At 40.8% G+C, this 18,531-nt stretch overlaps 1 protein-coding gene across 2 annotated transcripts in view; it reads left to right on the top strand.

The window, feature by feature from the left end:
* Window positions 1-18,531, top strand: part of KREMEN2 (kringle containing transmembrane protein 2) — a 45,758-nt gene that overhangs the window by 18,332 nt on the left and 8,895 nt on the right. For both annotated transcript variants that reach the window (XR_004257021.1, XM_032238152.1), the window contains exons 4-6: window positions 2,890-3,043; window positions 14,308-14,640; window positions 16,744-16,872. Coding sequence is in view for 1 of the 2 variants with exons in the window: in XM_032238152.1 (XP_032094043.1) it covers window positions 2,890-3,043; window positions 14,308-14,640; window positions 16,744-16,872 (616 nt within the window). In the remaining variant the exon portion in view is untranslated. The remainder of the gene's footprint in view (window positions 1-2,889; window positions 3,044-14,307; window positions 14,641-16,743; window positions 16,873-18,531) is intronic.

Here is an 18,531-nt window from a genome sequence, read left to right as displayed (position 1 = left end):
AAAACTGGATGTGTTATTCCAAGTGTGGCCTTACCAAGGCATTATAAAGTGGTATTAACACTTCACGTGATCTTGATTCTATCCCTCTTTCAATGCAGCCTTGAATTGTGTTGGCTTTTCTGTCAGCTGCAAGAACACTTATATTTAAGTGATTGTCCAGGTGATTGACTATTTCTCTGTCTAGGAACCAAAAAGTTTTAGTTCCCTGAATAAAAAATATCTGATAGAGAAGCTCCACTTGTAATTTCAACCTCTATTTCATTTGTACTCTTAATGCCCCATTAAACTTACATTTCCCATTAAGAACAGTATGACCATTCTTTTTTTTCTATTAATGGGTAGCCAAGATGACTCATCTTTCATATTTCAACAGATACCATGAAAGCAGCTATAGAAGTCTTGCTGTCTGCTGATTCATGGTTTTTAATAAAGAGCTATCTATTTAATATTGATATATGGATAGTTTATTTGCCAGCTTTTTTGAACTGATCTTAACTACTGGGCCTTGAGCAGTTGCTGCATGATTTTATCGTGACTCGTCAAAACCGCGCTCGACTAAGCCGCGCCCGATTAAACCGCGTCGCTGATGTCATCAACAGGGCGACAATAGCCAGCGCGGAGAAAGAAGGACGCTTTAAATAGCGCTTTGAAAGCAAGCCAATTCAACTTAAGGTAAGGGTTAGGTCAAGGGTTAGGGTTAGGTTTAGGGTTAGGTTAAGGGTTAGGGTTAGGTTTAGGGTTAGGTTAAGGGTTAGGATTAGGTTTAGGGTTAGGTTTAGGGTTAGGTTTAGGGTTAGGTTAAGGGTTAGGGTTAGGGTTAGGTTTAGGATTAGGTTTAGGGGGGTTAGGTTTAGGTTTAGGGGTTAATTTTAGGTTTAGCGTTTACAGCATGCTTCTGTCTCCGCGCTGTTGTCGCCCTGTTGATGATGTCAGCTACGTGGTTTCGTCGAGCGCGGTTTAGTCGAATGCGGTTTTGTGGTGGAACCGATTTTATGGGTAACAGTGCATATCTCCATGCCATAAAAAACTTTTCCAGTTGATTTGCTTGCCAATTACGACACCATCAGCACTTTGCAGGCAACCAGTTCTCTACCCTTCATTTGAAATTCAGGGTACAACATCTGAAAAGCAAATTAAATGATGACCAACATCCCAGAAGACAAGTTCAGGATCCAAAAAGATCTTGACAGACTTGAACAATGGGCCCCATCCAACAACATGAAATTTGATGTGGAGGAAAGCAAGGTTTTACAATTAGACAGGAAAAACCAAAGGTACAAGTAAGGATTAGGCGAAACCTGGCTCAAAAACAGTAACTGTGAGAGGGATCTTGGAGTCCTAATGGACGATCGTGTAAACATGCCCCAGCAGTGTGCGGCAGCAGACAAAAAAACTAATACTATATAACCCTTGGTTGTATAAACAGAGGCATAGAATCAAAATCACATGAAGTATTAGTACTGCTTTATAAAGCTTTAGAAAGGCCACACCTGAAATGCTGCATCCAGCTTTGGTCCCCACATTAGAAAAAGATGCTGAGACTTTGGAAAAAGTGCAAAGAAGAGCAGCTAAGATGATTAAAGGCCTGGAGGCTAAAATGTGAAAAATGGTTGCAGGACTTGGGTTTGGCTGTCTAGAGAAGGACCAGGGGGGAAATGATAGTATTTGAGAGACTGCCACAAAAAGAAGCGGGTCAACTTATTTTTCCAAAGCACCAGAGGGCAGGATAGGAAGCAATAGATGGAAACTAACCAAAGAGAGAAGCAACCTGGAATTAAGGAGAAACTTCTTAACAGTGAGGACAATTCAGCAGTGGACCAGCTTGCCTTCAGAAGTTGTGGGTGTTTCATCACTGGAGGTTTTTAAGAAGAGACTGGACAGCCACTTTTCTGAAATGGTATAGGATCTCCTACTTGAGCAGGAGGCAGGACTAGAAGACCTCCAAGTCCTTCCAGATCTATTCTGATTGATTGATTGATTGAACCTCAGAATAAGGCAGAGTTAGCTTACATGGAGGGCCTGAATGCTGATTTTCTTCACTTGCTCTGGGCATGTGTCCTCTGATCTGATTTTTCCCCCCTTTTTTGGATTGGTCTTTCTAGTCTTCTCAGACAACTGATGCGAGTAGAGTAGACACATATTATCCCCCTTCTCTATTTTCATCCCATCAGCCCAATTCTTGGCATCCTGTGAAACAGAGCTCAGCCATCAAACAGCATTTGTTTTGTCGTTCCAGACTATCAGTTTTTATTAGCGCAACAAATGCACAGTTGTTATCCATTTGTCACACTTGGTTGAGACGACTGCCCTCATGGTTATGCTTCTGTTCTGGAGATACTGAATTTGAAGATTAATCTATTTTTTTAATACCTGGGAAAGCATTATTCAATCTGGTGACTTGATTATGGCCCCTGTTTAAGCTTTCTCATTTGGAAATAGCAGGAATTTGGGGCTCTCACAGACAATGTTGGCTTTTTCTATAATCTTCCATATTCTTCACTCCTTTTATTTTATTGAAACAAATCTGCTGGTATTACTCTGCATAATTGCTCTACAGAAAGTAAACCATTTCTTTTGGCTCTAAAAGTGGACAACTGGCTTGATAGTTTATCATGCAAATACAGTCCTTACGGTCTGTAAACCATGATTTATGGTCTAGCATGTTGAGTGAACCCAACCAATTTGGCTTATTCAATAAACCATGATTAAATCAGGCACGGCTTTCAGTCTACGAGTATGTCATGGGAAGTCTTAAATTTCCTTCGAGACAACTGCCTGTCCTATTCTTGTTTCCTTGCAAAATTTCACGTTTCACCATTTTAGCCATGCACTTAAAAAGATGGTGCCATCTTAAATCGTCTTTTATTTTCCTCTCCCTTTTTGGAAAAGTTTGCTGGAGTGGAAGCTGGTTATGCCTGTTTCTGTGGCCATGAAGGGGATATCCGGCACAGCCAGCAAGTGAGTGCTGTGGAATGTGATCAAGTCTGCTTTGGCAAGTCCAGTGAACTGTGCGGAGGAGATGGCCGGATCGGCATTTACAATGGTAAGTGTGAAAATGTGCACACCCATCTTCGATAAAAGACATATCTGGTACAGCCAAATGCATTCAGATAAAACTTCCTCCCTATGCATATTAATTGAAGGTCATCCATTGAAGTTGGTGGGGTTTAGAAATAACTTCAATACACTTTTAGAAAGACAAAATGCAAGTTACCTTCGTATTCAAGGATTTGGAATCCAAGGGCTCCCTAAGTCAGGGTATGGGCCGTGCCCTTGTACCGGTCCTTGAGCCATTCAGAATTGGACCGTGGAAGTAGGTGAGCACATATGTGCATCTCCACTTGTATGATCAAATGGAGCTGTGTGGGAGTGCTTGCCCACTGTTCACACAGAAACACCCCCCCCCCCCATGCAGATCCGCAAACTCGGAAAGATTGGGGGAACTCTGCCCTAGGTCACATATTGGACTACCTCAGACTGTATGGGGTTTTTCAGAAGTTTCATATTGTTTATAAAGGCTTTTTTCAGCAGCTTGAAAATGTATGGATTTCGACTTCCAGAATTCCCTAGCCAGCATTTGAGAGTTGAAGTCCATACATCTTCAAGCTGCAAAGGTTGGGAAACCTTGTTCCATGCACATATTGAGGCAGTGGTGAAATCTAATTTTTTTTACTACTGGTTCTGTGGGTGTGGCTTGGTGGGGTCATGTGACTGGGTGGGCGTGGCTATGAAGTCATGTAACTGGGAGATCAAAAGACAGAAACTCACTTTAACAATGTCCTGCTACAGCAGGGTTGGACTAGATGACCTCCAGGTCCCTTCCAGCCCTGGATTATCCTCTGAAGCTGTGTCTAGTGCCAGGTTTGTAGTCTTCTTTCCTCTCCTTTTTCCATCCCTCCCTCCCTCCCTCCCTCCCTCTCTCTCTTTCTTTCTTTCTCTTTCTTTCTCCCCTCTTTCTCCCCTCTGTCCGTCCTTCCTTCCTTCCTTCCTTCCTTCCTTCCTTCCTTCCTTCCTTCCTTCCTTCCTTCCTTCCTTCCTTCCTTCCTTTCTTTCTTTCTTTCTCAGCACCCCCACAGCCCATTTTTGGCCAAGCAGGCTTCAGAGAAGCCTGCTGAGAGGAAAAATGGACACACACCCCCCCCACGTTTCCGGATAACTTGTAGTAAAAAAAAAATTTTTTAAAAATTTTTTTTAAATGTTCCGAAGATCAGCTGTGCAACATGCGATGGTTGGAATGTTTTTTAAAAACTCTTTTAGTTTTAAAACTACCGGTTCTGTGAACCAGTAGTGTTTTTTACTACCGGTTCAGTCGAACTGGCCCAAACCGGTAGCATTTCACCCCTGTATTGAGGTTGTACAGTAGTTTAGGTTCTGAGATTGTAATTGCTTCTCCCTGTATACCCATGACACTGTGAATTCTCTGTGAGAATTTGAAAAGTGATCCAATTAACTGGTGGCTCATTTCCTCCTCCAGAGAAAACATTTCTCCTTGTTTCACTTCCTAGATGCTGGAATTTTCCCTCTTCTCCCCTTGCCACCATTCATTCATCTACCGTAGTTGTACCATGTAATGGCTAGTGAGCATTGTTTCTGTTTTTTAAACTTCTTCTCATGAAAATGTGAAAAGGAAAGAAGAAAGGTAGAAGAGTGCCAGCTTCCTGCCTTTTTTCAGTCTTTCATTGGACTGGATCACTTTTCAAAACCTCACAGAGAGTTTACAGAATCATGGGGACACCAGGAGGGCAATGACAATGAGTTGGAAGATGTGCCAGTCACTTTACAGCACAGAAGGTGAAATCCTTGCTAAATCCACCACACTGGCATCAGATAACGTTTAACATGGACACTGGCATGGAAATGCTGCTTACATTTGGAGGAGTAAATTGATGGCTATGGATCAGAGGATAAAGTTCCATGGAATTGAGTGCGATGAAATTCTGAGAAGAGACTTTCATAGATTCAGAGGAATCTGAGGCAAGAAGGATAGGCAGGGTGAAAAAAATGACAAAACCAATGTCACGCTATCATGATGAACTCTTCTGGGTTTACTGCGTGATCTTACACACATGGGCAAAAGGAGATGAGCTTGCATTGTTGAAGGTATGGCTTTGTTTTCCTCATTTAAGATGACAGTCTCCAATCCTGCAGATTCTTCTGCGTAAATTGTGTTTTCTTTTGCGGAAACTGATGCTGCCACACAACACTTTTGTACCTGGGATTAGAAAACTTCCATTGTTAATGATGCAAGGGTGTGCTTGAGTTCATATTTTGCCATAGCAGAGAGTGTATTTGCAAGTTTCATTTGCAAGTGCCATAAACCTCATCATAAATAGGAAGGACATTTTAGGAACAAGCTCTTGCACATTTTTTGGTACAGGAGAGAAGGATGGTATTTTCTTTGGTCGTTAGCTATAATTTGCTCCCATCCTGCTAGTTTTATGTTCCCAACATCTGGAATGCAGTTATTTATTTATTTTAACTAGTGTTACTTTTCAAGAACTTTGTTTTGTCTTCCTGTTTATTTAAGATGCAGCTGGACTCTTTTCCTTCCTGATTTTGACTCTTGACAAAGGCTGTTCGCAGCTTAGTATTATTTCCATTTTAATTAGTTTTTAACAACCATAGCAAGTTGGGATCTATCACTATGTAGGAGCTCCTTCCATATGTGAGATAGAGCACTGATAGTTTTTCCATAATAAAATTGCAACAGAAGGCATATGGCAAACACAACAAGATAGTGTTTGCTTTGTCTAGAATATGTGCGTGAGATGCACACTGAGTAATTGTGGGAGAAGTGGGAGGTGCTAAAAAGGTTATGTGTTTTTTATGACTAATAGCTCTGTAATTGCAAATGCCGGCTTGGCCTTTTAAATCTGTTTTTCTCTTTTGAATTGTTCTTTGTTCCTTTAAATTTAATAGTTTTATTTGAAAAAGGAAAAGAAAAAAAGATCTTCCAGATCACCAGAATCTTCTAGGGGCAATGTGATGAGGACTGCTGCTATCTCTCATTTTCACAGTGATAACACTTATTCTACTATCAGTTTTATACACTCACCATAATCTAGTTAATTTCACATGTCTTTGTCATTTTATTATGAAACTAGACAAAGACATATGAAATTGACTCTGATTCTAACCCAAAATATCCTAAAAGTAAAATCAGTAGTAGTGCTTTTAAATATCATGTATAAACTTTTTTTATTAAAAAAATAAAAATAAAGCCTAACCAGAATAGTGGGGTGGGGAGCAGTTTTGATTTTTTTTAAAAATAACAGGACAGTTGGATCCTTCTTTTCATGGTTCATCAAATTAAGCAGCTCGATCCATCCAGCTCCCTTCTTCCTTTCCCTTTTAAACTTTGTAGAGAAACCTTTCCTCGTAAAGGAGAAAGAAAAACAGAATGTTTCTGCAAGTGGTGGTGGTGGGGATAAATCCACCCATTGCCTTTCAAATTTTGCCGCTTCCCTGCTTCCTGTTTGCCAGCATGTCTCCAGGTTTTTTTTTTTCTGGTGGGGCCCTGAGTTGGCTCAATGTCCAATTTCCTGGGGCCACTTGTTCGGAACCCACCTGGTTGCATTCACCTGGCCGTGCCATCCAGCTGCTCCAGTCATCTATGCTGAGCTGGCTGCACCTAATCCTCTGCATCAAGATGGCCACACCCACCAAGCCACGCCCACCTGGTAGTGTCCAGATGGCTGCACCCACCCAGTCATGCCCACCTGACTATTGTGAGTCATCCCATTCCCAATCAGATAGTCTTTGATTTAAAACTGTGATTGGGACCAGAATTTCTGTTGCTAAGCAAGGCAGTTGGTTAAGTGAGTCACACTTTATTTTAGGACCATTTTTGCCATGGTTGTTAAGCAAGTCACAGCAGTTTTTTTAAATTCATCCAGCTTTGACTTGGCATTTCAGCTGGGAAAGTCACAAATGTCAATTACATGACCTCAGGATAATGCATTGTTGCAACGTGCCAGTTGCCAAGCACCTGAATTTTGGTCACATGATTGTAGAGATGCTGGATGTTGTATGTGTGAGGACTGGTCATAAGTCATTTTTTTTAGTACCATTATAACTTTGAATAGATCCTAAATGAATGGTTGTGACTCAAGGACTACTTGTACCATGTTTGAAGGTTTGTCTCAAGATCTGGCATATATTGGCATAAATATTGGGGGTGGGAGAATCACATATTCGATCAATTCCTTTGCCTGGTCATTAGGGACTCATGAGTTGCTTACTATATAATTAGGAAAGGTAGCTTAAGGTGATCCAGTTCTAAATAGTTCCAGATTAGATTAGATTAAATTAAATTAACTCCTCCTGGACATTGTTACCCATGCAACTAAATTCAGGATGAATTAATGGCCAATTCTTAGGTGATATCCTAAAGAAGAGTAGATTTTCTTTAGTGCCATCATCTCTGACAGCATTCTGATTTTCACACAAATATACTTGTGTGACTTCATGGGGGATTAAAAAAGAAGCCAAAAGGGATTAGCCTGAGTAGAACATAACTTTGTCCAGCTTCTCCACAATCAGACAATCTAGTTGTGCCTCACTTTGCAATGGCTGCAGATATTTAGCCAGGTTTAATCTCATTCTGCTAGCCCTTGAGTTCAACAAGTCAACTGCCTGGGAGAGAATGGCTCCAATTGTCAAGAGCTTTAGCTTTTATGCTACTTGGAAACCCTTCTCCTTATGAACATTCGTTAAAGGTAGTTCTAGGTAGCCATTCTCTGACTGAGCATTCTGGTGGAGGAGTTCTGGGAGTTGAAGTCCACACATCTTAAAGTTGCCAAAGTTGAGAAACACTGCTCTAAACAGCCAGTACCTGAGTATCTTCCTAACCTAGAATCCAGTGAACATCTTTTTTCCAAATTCATTGACAACCAACTCAGGAGCCCTTCAGGCATAGCAGTCATGCCAGTCCAGCAATTGGCATCATGGCAATGAGTTCCCACAATTGATTTGCAGTGCTGGAGCTCTATGGAGATTTGTGTGGACTGTTTTTCTATACATGGAATCTTGCCTCTCCACTTAGCATTCGCTAGGAGTTTTTTCTTCTTCTTCTTTTTCCATTTCAATCGTGTTTGATTTTTAGAGATTGCCTGGACAAGTCCCTACAGTTTTCTTGGCAAAGTTCTTGAGAAGTGATTTGCCATTGCCTTCTTCCTAGGGCTGAGAGAAAGAGATTGGTCCAGAATCATCCAGCCGGATTTGTAGTTAAGGTGGGACTTAAACTCATGGTCTCCCATTTTCTATCCTGATGCTTTGGTCACAACACCAAACTGGCTCTAGGATAGCAATCATCAAATTAGCATCCATTGTGCATTAAAGTCCATCTATCAGAGAACCTGATTTTGGACAGCATTTGGAAGAAGGAGCAAGATTGGCAGAAGCAGGGTGATGGTATCATGATGTAAGTCCTATCGCTTTCCTGATGGAAATTCCTGGCTCAGTTACAATATAAGTCAAGGACTATCTGTATTGAAGGGACGTGGTGGCTCAGTGGCTAAGAGACTGAGCTTGTTGATCAGAAGGTCGGCAGTTCGGCGGTTCAAATCCCTAGCACCACATAACAGAGTGAGCTCCCATTACTTGTCCCAGCTTCTGCCAGCCTCGCAGTTCAAAAGCATGTAAAAATGCAAGTAGAAAAATAGGGACCACCTTTGGTGGGAAGGTCACAGCATTCTGTGCGCCTTTGGCATTTAGTCATGCTGGCCACATGACCACGGAGACACGTCTTCAGACAGTGCTGGCTCTTCGGTTTTGAAACGGAGATGAGCACCACCCTTTAGAGTTGGGAACAGCTAGCAGATATGTGCGAGGGGAACCTTTATCTTTACCTGTATTGATCTTTTTTTCAAGCCCAAACCTTTTGGAGGCTACTCCAGTCTTGAATTTTCAGAACTGTTAATATGCCTGCCTCATCTTATCTGGAGCCTGGCTGTTTTGCTCTTTTTTCGGCATCCTCCCCTTTAGCTTGTAGGCTGTTTCTCAACTTGGGGAGGAGAATCGCATCCCATGTTGACTGCTTCTGCATGCCACCGTTGGTATGTGTCCTCCTGGTTGAGAAACCGCGATCTAATGGATTTTCCAACCTTATCAGCAAACCCAATCTTAATTCTCCTAGCAAGTTTCACCATACTTCAAAACTGCCTTGCAACATTTTTCCACCTTCTTTAAGAAGTTTCCACACAAGAGCAGGCAGCACCCTACAGCATTATGCTGACTTTGAGAATTTATAGACAGAGGGGGAAAAATGCATACACAGGTAGTCCTCGACTTACAACCGTTTGTTTACAAACTGCCGCACTGAAAAAAAGTGACTTAGGACCATTTTTCACACTTCTGACTATTGCAGCATCCTCATGGTCACGTGATCAAAATTCAGATGTTTGGCAAATGATTCATATTTATGATGGTTGCAGTGTCCCGGGGTCATATGATGCTGTTTTGCAACCTCCTGACAAGCAATGTCAATGGGGAAAACCAGATTAATATTGTTTAATAACAATGTGTTATTAATTTAACAATTCCAGTGATTCACTTAACAATGGTGGCAAGAAAGGTTGTAAAATGGGGGAAAACTTGCTTAACAATTATTTTCACTTAGCAACATTGATTTTGGGGTCAATGGTGGTTGTAGGTTGAGGACTACCTGTAAAAGGATGTTCCCTAATGCCAGGAGTTTAAGGATGTTTTTACAAAAAATGCCAAACCACAAAAGTACACACTGTATATGGAAAACACAGGGGTGGGCTTAGCAATCCCCCCCTTTCAGATTGGCTTAGAGCAGGGGTGTCCAAACTTTTTGCAAGGAGAGCCAGATTTGGTGAGGTGAAAATGTGTGGAGCCGACCATCCAACCTGACATCCTTTGAACCATTAACATTAAATGCAAATGAACTATTTTATGAAAGACTAAACAAATCATTCCGGTGGGGAGAAAGCGGGCCGCTCGAAATTTGAAAACGGGCTGCAATGGGCCCCTTGGCTGGACTTTGGACATGCCTGGCTTAGAGGCAAGGGGAGTTTGTGGCTCCTGGAACTGCTTTAGCTCAGGGCACAGGTCAAGAACAAATGGTATTTTTTGTGCTCATCTTTTGGTTAGTTTGAGGGATTAGGTCAGAAGTGGTATATCCAGCAGCTTCTGACCGATTCTGGGGAACTGGTAGTGGAAATTTTGAGTAGTTTGGAGAATTGGTAAATACCACCTCAGACTAGCCCTGCCCCCATCTATTCTTTGCTTCCTGAGTCCCAGCTGATCTGGAGGGAATGGGGATTTTGCAGTATCCTTCCCCTGCTACGCCAACCAAGCTACACCCACCAAGCCACAGAACTGGTACTAAAAAAAATTGAATCCCACCACTGGATTGGCTTTATTGTATTCCTGCTTGCCCTCAGAGTTCCAAGGAGTGGAACAATCTCATGTCTGTTTCCAAATTTGGTGGGTATGGGAGAATGGGACTGGGAAGTAAAATTGGTCCTCTGCAAAAGTTCTGTAAAATTGAGGTAGTTTAATCAAGCACCTGTACATCCCACCAAAGAGAGCTAACTATGCAGAGTATTATTTTATGCGTATGATTCTTCTAAACACCTGCATTCCTGGGTTCCACCTCCCTCTTATCTCCGAGGTTGCACACAGAAATTGATGGAGCTTACGAAGCATAATGGTTAAATCTGAGCCAGCTGCAAGATGTAAGAATATTGCTTACATAGGAAAAGATCCAACTCTTCATGTAGGTGGCGCTTACCTTTGGCCAGGTTATAACAACTCCATGCTAGTTGGATGCAATGCTTAATACTCCCTGTTAATTGCTTTTAGCATTACGATGTGGGATGTAGTACTGTAGCTGTTGACAAGCTCGATTCAGATCTAAGTTCAGCCAAGTGCTTACTGCTTAGCCTTAGGCAAGTTGCTCCCATTCAGCTTTCACCAGCCCTCTATAATCATTAAGGCTATGCAACAATCCAGGTTCAAAGGTCTACACTGAATTTTGAGCACACATGGGTGGTGCCCATAGCACTTGTTGTGAATACCTTTTCCTGGAATTGTATGTGAGTGAAATCAGGTATAAATCTAATAAATAACAATAAGTAGGATATGTCAGGGCAAGAATATTGATTATACACTAATGGGAGGCAGGGCAAATTTAAAAATGAGAGGAACCCCCTTCTCCAGTTTTATGAGAACTCAACAGAGTTATTAAGAGAGGTGTAGCAGAAACATGGAAATGTTGGAAATCTCATCTTCTCTCCTGGGATACTCATACCTGGACTTTACCTCTTCCTACTTATAGTGGCTGGGCAATTCTCACTGCTTCCCAAGCAATACCTTATGGACATCTTCACAGTCCTGTTATGTGTGTGAAAGGATCTTGTGTCGCTGGCAATAGCAATCATGAAAAAAAATTAAATTCTATAATGCAACCTGCTGGCCATTGGGGGAAGAGGGGATGACTTTGAGGGAAAGGAGGAAGAGCTGCTACCAAGGACACAGGCAGATAAAAGAGGACTCAGCCCAGATCAAGAATGTAGTGTGCATAAATGTCTCAGATAAACCCCTATGGCTCAGTGGCTAAGACGCTGAGCTTGTTGATCAGAAAGATCGGCAGTTCGGCAGTTTGAATTCCTAGTGCCACTTAATGGAGGGAGCTCCCGTTACTTATCCCAGCTTCTGCCAACCTAGCAGTTTGAAAGCATGTAAAAGTACAAGTAGAAAAGTAGGGATCACATTTGGTGGGGAGATAAACAACGTTCCATGCGCCTTCGGCCACATGACCACAGAGACATCTTCGAACAGCGCTGGTTCTTCGGCTTTGAAAGGGAGATAAGCACTGCCCCCTAGAATCGGGAACGACTTGCACATATGTGCAAGAGGAACCAGACAAATCGCTCCCTAGTTCTCAAGAAGATAAAAGGAGGAAGGGGCAGGTGTATTCAGAGCTGCAAGATTCTGTCATTGTAATAATAGATAATAGATAGTCCTTGTTTAAAAACGATTCATTCAACTATTCAAAGTTATGATGGGGCTGAATGAGGAGGACCAGTTTGCATGTCACAGCATACTGTGGTCACATTATTGCTACTTGCGATTTTCACTATTGACTTCCAACAAACAAAGTCAATGGGGAAGCCAGCAGGAGATCTCAAATGTTGAGTACTTGACCACGTGACGTTATAACCTTTGCAAGATTCATCAAACAACAGCAACTGCGATTGCCAGAACTGATATCACAAGTCAGTGTGGTCATGTAACGTACTTTACAACTGAGTCACTTAACAACAGAGTTCCCAATTCCAATTACTGTTGGTAAGTGAAGACTACCTACGTACAAACCTCTATTTACTATAAAAAGGCTACAGGTAGTCTTCAACTTATGACTGTAATTGAACCCAAAATTTATGTTGCTAAGCGGGAAATTGTGAGTAGAATTGTGAGTACAATCGAGTACAAGTGTGAGTGAGTACTGTCCCATTTTATAATTTCTCTTGCCACATTTGTAAATTGAATCATTGCAGTTGTTAAATTAGTAACATGGTTGTTAAGTGAATCTGGCTTCTCCATTGGCTTTGCTTGTCAGGAGGTCTCAAAAGGGAATCATATGACCATGGGGACACTACAACTGTCATAAATGTGAGTCAATGGTCAAGCATCTGAATATAAATCATGTGACCATGGGTCATAAGTGCGAAAAATGGTTGTAAGTCACATTTTTTTAGTGCCGTTGTAACTTCGGTCACTAAGCAAACTGTTGTAGAGGACTACTTGTATTTCTTTGATCAAAAAAGAAAAAATTGCTGGGCAAAGTTCTGTGTTCTCCAGTAGACAAAGAAGAAAGAGCCAAGAGGCTAGTTCACGTTTTCTCCAGAAACTCAAGGTCCAGAAAAATCGCAGAATCTATTCTACTGTACTTCCATAGCAGTAACCAAAAATTGTCTGAAAGAGAATCACCTGTCAGTTTCTGTTGAGGAAATTTTCCTGGTTCTAATCTAATTAGACATTTTCAGTTGCTCAAAATCCTTCAATTAGTTTAAGAGTGATTGTCTGAAGTAACAAATTATATTAAATCATTATGTGGATTTCTCTCTAGACGCATTTGGAAGATAGGAACGTTTTTATATTTTGACACACAACCAGGAAGTTGAAACTATTGCTGAATTATCTAAATTTGAAAACAGAGATGAGGCTCTTCAGCTTGAATGTCTGGGCCAAACAAAGGATAAATATCTTAAGTCACTTGATTTTTAGTAGTTGTTTTAAATATTTTCAGAGGTATTCTGAAAATGATTTACCCATAACATCTGTTTGGCAGTACATATTGTTGAAACATGTACTGACAAAACAGCACAACCCAGATGCTTTTAGCAGTTTTAGATGTACCTGGAGTCTTAAGAACCCTTAACAGATGCAGCACTTAAAGTGAACCCAACAATTCACTTTTATATGGAATTTAAAAAATAGAAGGAAGACTAGCTTTAATTATATTATCTGTACTGTGGAATGAAGAATTGGAATATCCAATTTTGGAAAAATCAAAGGGCGCAGCTTTTTTTTTTAAAAATGTAATACTTATTATTATTATTTTTAAGAATTTAAGAAATTCAACAGAACATATTATTTCATGTCTACCGGACTCCTCAAATAAAGTTTTTAAAAGGTTGGACATTCGATTTTTTTTTTTTTTGTACTGGCATTATAAATATTTTTAACATCATTTTGAAAAGAAATGGAGTGTAAATGAAATATTTGTTATATTCCTAAAACAAGGAATTTGGTGTTTTATGAGGAGGTTTGGCTGTACCCTAAACCTGGGGCTTGGTAAGGTGGATGATCTTATATAATTTAAATAAAACCTATCTGCCTGATATTAAGAATTCAGGATATGGGTATGAGTGTTATCTATCTTTGAAATCTTTTTATTCCAAAAATAAGAAGGCAAAGCAATATGTTTCTTCATGATCTAGATTTAATGATAAACTTAAAGATTGAAATAATCTCATATCAACATGAAATGGATTTTACGTGCATTTGGATCTTTTAAAATCAACTCTTTTTATTTTCTGTTCGGTTCCGTTTAGTTTATTTTCATCATTATACAACATACAGAGTTTTCGTAGCTTAGGTATTCAGTACCTTTTATGTTGATGTTGCACTTCTTTGTATTTCAGTATTTGATCATTTTTTTAAAAAAATTAAAAATATCTAAGTTTCATAACCTGAAGATGAGCTCGATTCATCAGAGGCTTTTCCTGTAATATTGATTGCAATTCTGTTCTGATTTTTCTCCTCTCGTTCCAGTCTCCATGGGGGCCTGTCAGGGGAACTTCAGTGATCTGTCTGGAGTGATCTACTCTCCGCAGTTCCCAGATGACTATGAGGCCAACAGCAACTGCAGCTGGGTCCTTTATCCTGCAGGTTATGATTCTATAGAACTCAGCTTCCGGATCTTTGATGTGCGTGATCCAAATGACCGCCTTGAGGTTCGGGATGGACACAGCAATCTTTTACTGGCCCACTTTGATGGGCGCCGAAGGCCAACTGCACCTCTGCTGTTCCCCACGGACTGTCTTTCTCTCTCCTTCCAATCAGACCAGTTTCTGCAAGCCCAAGGCTTTGCCATCTTGTATCGAGGTAGGCACTGAATTGGCTTCCTGGATGATGCGGTCGCCTGACTAAAATGTTAAGCGGAAAGTTCTAAAACTTATATGATGATGTTCCACAGGAGCTCTTTCTCTTTTCCCCTCACCTTCTGTCTCCAAGTGGCCCTGCTTACAGAGGGGGACATGAGAGACCATCTTAGCAAGATGAGTGAAGTCAACTTTTCAGGCAGTGTAACCATAGATACCTTTGACCTGTGTGTTGGATTGTACTCAGTTATACTAGTGACATCTTACTCTTGCAATCTGGGCTCAATCCAATGTAATCTTTTTTCCTTGTGCTTGTTTCCCCAATTAGTAGATTCTAGATCCATGTGTGTTAGGAGTAGCAATAGCAATAGCGCCTAGACTTAAAGACCACTTCATAGTGTTTTACAGCCCTCTCTAAGCGGTTTACAGAGTCAGCATATTGCCCCTAACAATCTGGGTTCTCCATTTACCGACCTCGGAAGGATGGAAGACTAAGTCAGCCTGCAGCCTGGTGAGATTCTGCCAAACTGCTGGCAGCCGGTGATCAGCAGAAGTAGCCTGCAGTACTGCACTTTCACCACCGCGCCTCATAAATTTAGTAGAGAGTAGAGGTGTTCTATTTTGGAACATATTTCAGGATTCCTTGAGAAATGCCAGAAATCTATTACCAAATTTATTTATTTAATTTATTGCTACCTGGCCTACATGAAAAATGTTTCTCAATCAATCAGAATAGAATTGGAGGGTACCTTAAAGGTCATCTACTCCAGTGGTCTCCAACCTTGGCAACTTTAAGACCTGTGGACTTCAACTCCCAGAGTTCCTCAGCCAGCTTTGCTTTGCTGGCTGAGGAACTCTGGGAGTTGAAGTCCACAAGTCTTAAAGTTGCCAAGGTTGGAGACCACTCCAACTTCCTTCTCAAGCAGGAAACCCTGTACCATTTTAGATAAATGGCTCTCCAATCTCTTCTTAAAATACTCCAGTGATGGAGCACCCACAATTTCTGAAAGCAAGCTTTTCCACTGCTTAATTGTCCTTTATGTTAGGAAGTTTCTCATTTCCAGATTGCTTCTTGTCCTTGGTTAGTTTCCATCCATTGTTTCTTGTCTTGCCTTCTGGTGCTTTGGAAAATAAGTTGACCATCTCTTCTTCATGGCAACTCCTCAAATACTGGAATACTGCTATTATGCCACCCCTGGTCTTTCTTTTCTCCAGTCCAGCCATAGCCAGTTCCTGCAACTGTTCTTCATATGTTTTAGTCTCCAGGCCTTTAATCATTCTAGCTGCTATTCTCTACACTTTTTCCAAAGTCTCAACATCCTTCTTGTAATGTCCCCAAATTTTTTAATTACATTTTTTTAAAAATTACGTTTTACATTCAGTTTAATTAATTTTTGTAATATCCCCAAAGAGTTAATGTAGGCCAGTTTCCCTTGACATCCCTTTGAATCTTTCTGTAGCCCCAGATCAGTAATCTGGCTGCGTCCCCAGATTTATTTAAAAAGAGCTAACCAGAGGTGAATTTGCAAAGCTAAGGAGGCACAATTGTGTCAGGCTTTCCCAAGGTATGGTTTGGTCTTTGAAATGAGTGGTTGTTGGATCAGTAGTTTTCATCTGAGTAATAAGTAAAAATATATCTCTACATATTCACATTTGTGGGGGTCACTAATTTCAATGAGGAAGAATACCTAAATTGATATATCGTGCATTGAGAAGGTCAGATGTATATTTTGCTGTTGAGCATCTCCAAATCTTAAAGATGCTTTGATCTATCTACTTTTACAGTCAAGTTTTTGCTTGGTTGAATGATTTAAATTCTTGTATTTCATTCAACCTTTCTCTAAAGCAGCAGCTTCCACTAACTGAAAAATGGGTCTCTGTATGGGGAAGACTCTAGGGGTTCAAAAAAAATTACCAATAAGCTGCATTTGTTGCAATTATTGCTTTTGTGCAATCTGCCCTTACTACAGCTCTCATCATGGTAGAATGGTTGAGGCTGGTGTTACTGTTTAACATATCAGGAAAGCCTGAGATTTTGATAAGAAGTGAAGTTGAACATCCACTATAATCAAGTCCTTCATGATTAATGATTCTGATTTCCTTCCAGGATTGAAAGCTTCCTCGGTCAACTTACGGACCCTTCCAGGGGATGGATCCCGTCTGACCCCTACCTCTTCTGATTGGCTGAACTCAACCTGGACCTACAGTGCCAATGACTCTGCTATTGGGGTAGGAGGTAAAGGACTAGATCGGAGAGGGCATATTATACTGTGAAGCTGTTAAATGTTATATAAACAGATTCTATGACAGTGTTGATTTGCCCTGGATCAAGAAACCTTTGGAGCCATTCTAGTTATAACTGCTAAGAGAACCAGGGTGGCCTTAAATATACAATACTTGAAAGAGGGGAATTCATTCGCATGATGAACCGTACTTAATTCTTTTTCCTATCTGTTTCTTTCTGCTGAATCTAGGGTGAACCAACTGTATGTACCAATGGTTCAGAGGGGGGTTGCTCCCGGTTTGGCCTGGATCAGACAAACCGGAAGTAGCAGTGGCGTGAGGCTCCACCAACCCACCTGGTTGCTTCTGCACATGCGCTGAAGCGGCGTGAGTGCGCACGTGTGAACCGGTAGTAAAAAAAAATGGAATCCCACCATTGCACTGGTTGGCATGCATCTTCAGACTTTTTAAAGAAGAATCACCAGATCAAAGTGCTTAAAACTGGCCCGGCCTGATTTTGCTCTCAAAATATGCATAATAGATGAGGCATGCCAAGGTTTAGCCATAGCTTTACCGGGATTTGAACTTGGGCTATTTTACATGTTAGGCAGTTATAATAACTCTGAGCCACAAGGTCTTCCCCTCTGGCTCATCTGATAAGGGAGGAGAGCTTGTGGTTCAGAGATTATAACTGCCTAACATGTAAAATAGCCCATGTTCAAATCCCAGTAAGGGTAAGGCTAGCTGATGAGAGCTAAATAGCTTGAAATAGATCTATACTAGTCTCCCTTCATTTATTGATCAGCAAAAAATTTAATAAAAAATGGTTTTGGCCTGGAAGGCTCCTAGGCATATATTTGGGGCATTCCAGGTACCTTGACAAAAAACCCAAAACAATCAATACATTTTAAAAGTCGATAAAAGAGTTTTTTAAAAAAAACTCATCACATTAACACATATTATCCCCTCCCCCAACTGAATACGGATTAATACATTTATACATCCATCTTCTAAGTCAGTGTTTCTCAATGTCAGCACTTTCAAGATTTTTGGACTTCAATGTCCAGAATTCCCCAGCCAACAGCATTGGCTGGAGAATTCTGGGAGTTGAAGTCCATACATCTTCAAGTTGCTGAGATTGAGAAATATTGTTCTAAGCAGGGCATTCTTTCAGCATTTTCTCCCACAGTGATGATGTTTGGATACTTTAAAGGCTGATAATTTTGGAATGGAGCAATAAGTATGGATGGAAAGCAGATCCCCAACCTTGCATTCTCCCTATTGATTCTTTGCAGAATTTCTCTTTCCCATAAATAGTTCCAGGCTGAAACAAAGAAACAGAAACCCACTGGGGGACTCTAAAACTTTTTCCAAATGTATCTAAAACGTATTTTTCAAATGGAGAAAAGAAACATTTGAGGAATGGGTTCTTTTCACATTTTAATACAAACCATTCCTTCTTCTGCTGAATTGAAGCAAGGCTATCTACAGGTAGTCCTCGACTTACGACCCAAAATTTTGAGCCCAAAATTTTGCTTGTTAAGTAAGACATTTGTCAAGTGAGTTTGCCTCATTTTGCAATCTTTCTTGCCACGGTTGTTAAGGGAATCACTGCAGTTGATAAGTTAGTAATACAGCTGCTAAGCGAATCTGGCTTCCCCATTGACTTTGC

Source organism: Thamnophis elegans, chromosome Z, assembly GCF_009769535.1.
Source record: "Thamnophis elegans isolate rThaEle1 chromosome Z, rThaEle1.pri, whole genome shotgun sequence".
NCBI lineage: Eukaryota > Metazoa > Chordata > Lepidosauria > Squamata > Colubridae > Thamnophis > Thamnophis elegans.
The sequence above is the reverse complement of the archived record's forward strand: the minus strand, read 5'-3'. Positions and strand labels throughout refer to the sequence as shown.